Source organism: Cryptotermes secundus, unplaced genomic scaffold, assembly GCF_002891405.2.
Source record: "Cryptotermes secundus unplaced genomic scaffold, Csec_1.0 scaffold630, whole genome shotgun sequence".
Lineage (NCBI taxonomy): Eukaryota > Metazoa > Arthropoda > Insecta > Blattodea > Kalotermitidae > Cryptotermes > Cryptotermes secundus.
The window spans coordinates 407,688-413,780 of record NW_019720573.1 but is presented as its reverse complement, the minus strand read 5'-3'; the positions used below and the strand labels follow the sequence as shown (position 1 = coordinate 413,780).

At 36.1% G+C, this 6,093-nt stretch overlaps 1 protein-coding gene across 7 annotated transcripts in view; it reads right to left on the bottom strand.

The window, feature by feature from the left end:
- Positions 1-6,093, bottom strand: part of LOC111869356 (obscurin) — a 228,833-nt gene that overhangs the window by 156,783 nt on the left and 65,957 nt on the right. For all 7 annotated transcript variants that reach the window (XR_004513565.1, XR_004513564.1, XM_033753466.1 and 4 more), the window contains 2 exons: positions 2,637-2,706; positions 1,362-1,457 (listed from right to left, as the gene is read on the bottom strand). Coding sequence is in view for 5 of the 7 variants with exons in the window: in XM_033753466.1 (XP_033609357.1) it covers positions 1,362-1,457; positions 2,637-2,706 (166 nt within the window). In the remaining 2 variants the exon portion in view is untranslated. The remainder of the gene's footprint in view (positions 1-1,361; positions 1,458-2,636; positions 2,707-6,093) is intronic.

The window sequence follows — 6,093 nt, the reverse complement described above, 5'->3', positions numbered from 1 at the left end:
ACCTCCTATCCAATGGGACTGGGGCTCTTTCCCTGAGAGTAAAGCAGCAGTGGCATGAAGCTAATCACTCACCTCCAGCTAGTGCCGAGGTCAAGAAAATGTGGATCTATACATCCATTCCCCCACACGCTTTCATGGCGTACTGCTTAAGTTCGTTGAGCACAGGGACAACTTCACCTTTTTATCATCATGAAATGGAAAGTTAAACATAGATTTTCCATTACTCCTTAAACCAGTGGTTCTCAAACTTTGTCAGATCATGGCCCTCTTAAATTCTTTTTTCTAAAAGACAAGGGCCCGGTACCACGCTGCAGCCCAGTGGTTGAGAAACACTGCCTTATACTAATGCGGTATGGCTAAACAGAATGACCTCACTGATGGATTCATCTGTTTGCCAGTGGCAAGAAATCTGGTCATGCAATCCCTGTGAGTGGTGATTATATCACACAGGAGACAGAAACCCGTTATTTCTTAGTCACATATGAGGACATGGAGGTCATAAACATGCCTGTCAGACGGGCATTGAAACAGGTGAATATGGGCCAAAGAACTGCTAGAAAGTTCTGTGCATGGAATGTCTTTAGTGCCATTTGGAAATAAGGGTTTGCGGCAACCTGTCTCAATACCTGGACACATCACTACACCCCACAAAACAAAAGAGTGGCATGATAATAGAAGCATACAAATTTGCCTGCATCAAAGGAACTCAAGAAAGCAAAGCAAAGCCACAGAAACTGTCTTCTTTGACAACTGACACATCACTTGGCAGATTAATCCACATCAGTTTCCTGTAAAGTGTAGTAACTTGCATTATATCCCTATTAAAGAGGCATAGGGCAACACCCATTCATAAGATAAGGCCAAGATTACAACAAATTTGTTGTCTTTATCAAGGCTATATTCAATCACCTGAAGTCCCAAAATAATTTATGTTTTTGAAAAAATGGACTGATAGTTCTTCAGTATCTGTTTTAGAACACACTTAGCTCCCAGTGAAATTCACCTTTTTGGGCCACTAAAAGAAACTGATGGTGTGTTAAAAATGTGAACATAATGACATGGGCCAGAAGCATGCTTACAATTCCTTGCAGATGTTTTCAAAGACTTATTGAGTTTATGAAGTTCAGACAAAGATGAAGAAAGCGCAATAACTGAATGTGAGTGAATGTGTATTGGAACAGAGATATCATAGCTCTCATAATGCATCTAAAAGGTACAAAACATAATTATTGCCTTCAATTTAACATGCAATCCTCGCACAAACAGGTAAATATTTCTTATATATACTCTTGAATTTTATTCCCAACAGAACACTATAGAGGTGGGTCACCAAGCTCAAATTCTGAAGCAAAAGGACTCACCTCAAAATAGTCTCTAACAGCATCATTCTCCTGCAGGAACTCCTGTGCTATTGGTTCATCACGGCAATATGCAACATGCTTGTCAAAGTCTCGCTCCTGGAAGGTAAACATCAAGTTTGAGGTCATTTCTTCATTTATTTACTTATGGTTTCTTTAGCAGTGCTGTCTGTAGCTCAGGTCATACATTATGAAATGGTGCCTCCGTGCACGGCCTTAAAACTTTGCCTGTGATTACAGAAATATTTCTGTACCAAAAAAGAAACTCCATGGCCTGTAGTCCAAACAAACTATACCAACCGAGCAACCGCCATTTGTCAGTGAAGTTAGTGCCAACTTTTGTGGATAGAGAGTGTCACGTGGTCATCACAACGGTTCCCCACAGCCGTTACTCTCGGTTATCTAGACTGGAATATTTCTGTACCACGTAAGTGAAAATCAAAGCATGAGCAGAAAAGATTAAGAATCTGTTTCAATTCTATCTCCTCACTGTGAGGGGCTTGTGAATCCTCTTCTGGAAAATGTACTAAGCTTAGAGTCAGAGAAGTTTCTGGATAGCCTTGAAACAATTTGGAACTACATGCTACTATTAATCTTAACATAATTTCACTTAACGATTATCCTACGGGCATTTAAATTCCGGTAAAGTTAGCCGTACGTAATATATTTAAATACCCGCGATTAGAAATCCGTAAAAACTGTAGTCACTTACTAAATTTGCTCCTATTTCTGCAATTTCTGTGATAAACGAACGAAATAAACGCTGTTTTTTTCTCTAAAGAATATAGAATCAGATATTGTAATTTACAGATTGTATAAAACATGTTAAAATTTTTGCACTGACTCCAAAGAAGAATTTTCCCAGTTTCTTGTTTCNTTAAAGTACCATTCACTGATTTCCAGTTCTCTCTCTCCCTCTCTCTTCTTCTCTAGCTGTCAGTTCAGTATTGTATTGTATTGTATTGTACTGTATTTTATTTTCATCCGCTTTGCTACATAGTAACATTTGGACACGTCATTCAGTAATATAAGTTAACAAAATAAATAAATCTACATAGTTACAAGCATACTACGAACAGTATGAAAGCAAGACACAATATCAACTGTAAAATTTTCATGGGAGAAATCCCCCCTATCTCTAGACACAGATAAAGTTCTATTATGGCTTCCATCAACATAAATTTTTACAGATTCACCTCATGGCTTGAAACAAACAATAGGAACAAATTCTGACACAGCCATATTAGAAAAAAGAACTTCTAACTTATATTTGCTCACCAGTCTCAAGAAAGTTCGTCCCAGCATCCGTGGCTCACTTGCATAGTATTTCACACCCTCTATTAGGACTCTGGAAATAAATATGAAATCATCATACCATAAATATGTACCATTATAAACAACAATAGGCAAATGCTCCCTTGCTGTCTGCTGTCTACTGTCTACTGTCTACCTATATGCAATGAGTAGTAAACTGAGTTCTACCTGCCACACAGTAGAATTACCTCAGGAGTTTCCATAATATGTTTGATGGGGCAGTCTTAAACCTGTAGGTAAGCTTGCTGTTATTATTGCTATGCCTGTAGCGGGCCATGGAAGCCCATAGGGTTGTGAGACATCGAGGCTCTCACATTTCCAGATAATTGGCTTACAGATGGAGGTGAGGTCAGCCTTACCCCAGGAATATTCCTGGGACTCATTTCTGTTAGAGGCAGACTTGACCCCAAGACCATAATGTGGCTGGAAGGATTAGGTCAATAGAAAAAACCAATGAACTCATCAGGACTCGAACCTGCAAACTTCCAGTTTGTAGCATAATGTCTCAACCAACTATGCTACCATGTGCCCCCAGTCTAATTTGAGTACAAATTTTCTCAGAAACAGTAATCTCTATGCAAATCCTGTATGAGACACAGCAAGCGTATTTTATGTATGTACCTGCAACTTTTATTGAAAATGTGGTTCTCTCAGGCAAAGTCTTGATAACCTATATACAGAAATATATTCAGACCCTTAAGTATTGTGGGCCTTATAATGAATTGAAATAAATAAATGATAATAATAGTTTAATAAGTGCTATAATATAAACTACATGCAATTTCATTTAGGCCCTTCAGGAAAGTGATCCAGCAAATTAATCAAATTAATCTAGAAAGAAAATAGGTTAATAAAAATTAGTGTAGGTCTATATTCCAAGCTTAATTATAGTGTGGATGCTTTTATTAAAAAAAACAGATGGACTGATGTAACAAAGAAAACATGCTTATCAGCATTCTTCAAGTTTCGCCTGAAACCTGAGCCTAGTGCAACTGTAAACTTGTAATGTGTGTGAGTGGATTCAATGGCACATCATGATTTAATGAAATAAAGTGAAAATGACTATGCCTCATCCTACCATTTGTGTAGAAGCAATGAGTACCTGGTCATATTTATACCTCTCAAAATTTGAGTCATGCTGCATTTGAAAGCGGCATATGGAACAAGGAAGTTACTACATTGTGGATGATGATGATGATGATGATGATGATTATGGTTCCATTTATTTGAATTTCCTCCATATTATATAGATTTAACTATAAAAAAATCATATTCTTATTTAAATAAATTCACATGTTTTTATTTACTTTTTAGATGTTAATTTTATGCTGTCACCTGGATCTCAGACCATACAGTGTCAAATAGCATGATGATTGGTGAATAATGTAATGGATAGATTTTAGAAGGAAGTGGTCATGTCCTACTCAAGCACTTGCCTGGATGAACTGAGAAAACTGCAGAAAACCTCAGTCAATATAGCCAGTGTCCCAACTGAGACTGGAAACAAGCACCTCCTTAAATCAAGTCTAGAGCATCAGCTCTATACCACCTCACTTGGCAGCAAGTTTTAAGAATTCTCTGTACTGTTATATGAAGTTACAAATTCCAGAGGGCTAAGTTGAGGTATAGATAGAAATAACTTAAATATGGAAGAATAAATTTTGTTTTCTCTGTATCATGATGGCTCACCCCTTATACATATTCATTCATACATTCATACATCAAAATATGTATCTGTAAATGATGTTATTACAGCCCTGAAAAATAACCTTCTTCAAACAAATTATTCAACTTAACATGGTTCATGATTCAAGAATTCCATAGGTATATGTATAGTATTTAATGTTTAGTAAAGAATTTCATTAAAAACTAAGCACTACATCCTATACACTAACTAAAAATATTGTAATGAAGAAGTCATAATTATTTTCACTTGTAGTTTTTGTTTATGAGAATGATACAGACTTTTACTAACACAGTGCTTGGAATCAGGCATTCTTGTAATGTAAGAGAACACACAGATTGTGACAACAAATGAACTGATATAGAAATATGTCATAAACTACAAATTATGTAATTATCCTGTTTTATTTGTCTCTTTTTTATTGATTGTCTCTTTTATATGCATTTTAATTTGACGCACTTGATTAATGGAATGAGTAATGAATGAATGTCTTAATGGAAATTTTATTTTATTTTAGTCCATTATAAATCTTGATAAATTTCTTGATCATTGTTTAATGTGTATTATAAGTATTATAAGTTTACCTCATTTAATTGCAATATTACTGTATTATTGTATAGCTACTATGTATTCTAACTTGACTTGTTCCATATCCTATGGTGTCTCACCTGTACTGGATTTACGGAATGTAAATAAATTCAATTCAATTCAATTCAATCATCTGTATAATAATGGGTTGCTTGGAAAGCAAGAGTCACTAATATGATAATCTTAAGTGTTAATATTTAATTAACAATATTCAAGGTGGAATTGTTGCAGAGTTATGGTAGCAAAACAAAATGGTAACTAAATAATGACATTCATGCAATTCCCACTGATATGAAATGGACTGATGTGGTGTTAAATGTAAAGCAAATGTAAACTGCACAAATGCTGCTTGGTAACCCAGTCAAAGTACAAAGTAAGGAAGAAATAAAAACAAAATATTTTGCACAAAGTGCATAAAAACATTTTAAATTTATCATCCCTGTAAGAGACTCCACCTGCCTGTCATCTCACAGTATGATTCATATAGATATTTTTGTGCTCATTTAAAATGAGTGGACAAGAAAATAACTGTAGCCAGTGTGTGTGGGCATGCATATCTGTATGTACTAGTCTGTAACATTCATTCATCAGTAATCTGTCAGACGACAGGTCCACAGTCTCTTCCAAAACAGTTCCTCCACTTAATGCGATCTAGAGCTTTCTCCTTCAAATGAGAATATCCTCTTCTATCCCCAAGGTCATCCAGCATCTTCTTACGTCTTCTTCCTCATCTTCTTGTCACTTCTATCCGCCTCTCTATCTTTCCTTCAATAACTTCTTTTAGGAGGCAGTTACTGCGTAAGATATGACCAATCCAATTAGCCTTCCGTTTTCTTATTTCGTGTAGGATATTCCTCTGCTCACTGACTCTAAATAACACTTCTTCATTTCTCACATAATCGGTCCAACTGATCTTCTCCATCCTTCTCCAACACCACATTTCAAAGCTTTCCAGGTGTTTCTGATCTACTGCCCTCAGTGTCCGTGTTTCAGCCCCATACAAAGAGATGCTCCAAATGTAGCATTTCACTAGTTTCTTCCTCAAATTTAAGTCCAATTTGCTGGTAAAATGATTCTTCTTCTTGCTAAATGCAGCTTTTGCCATGGCAATCCTAGATTTAATTTCACAAGTACACCTTCCATCATCTG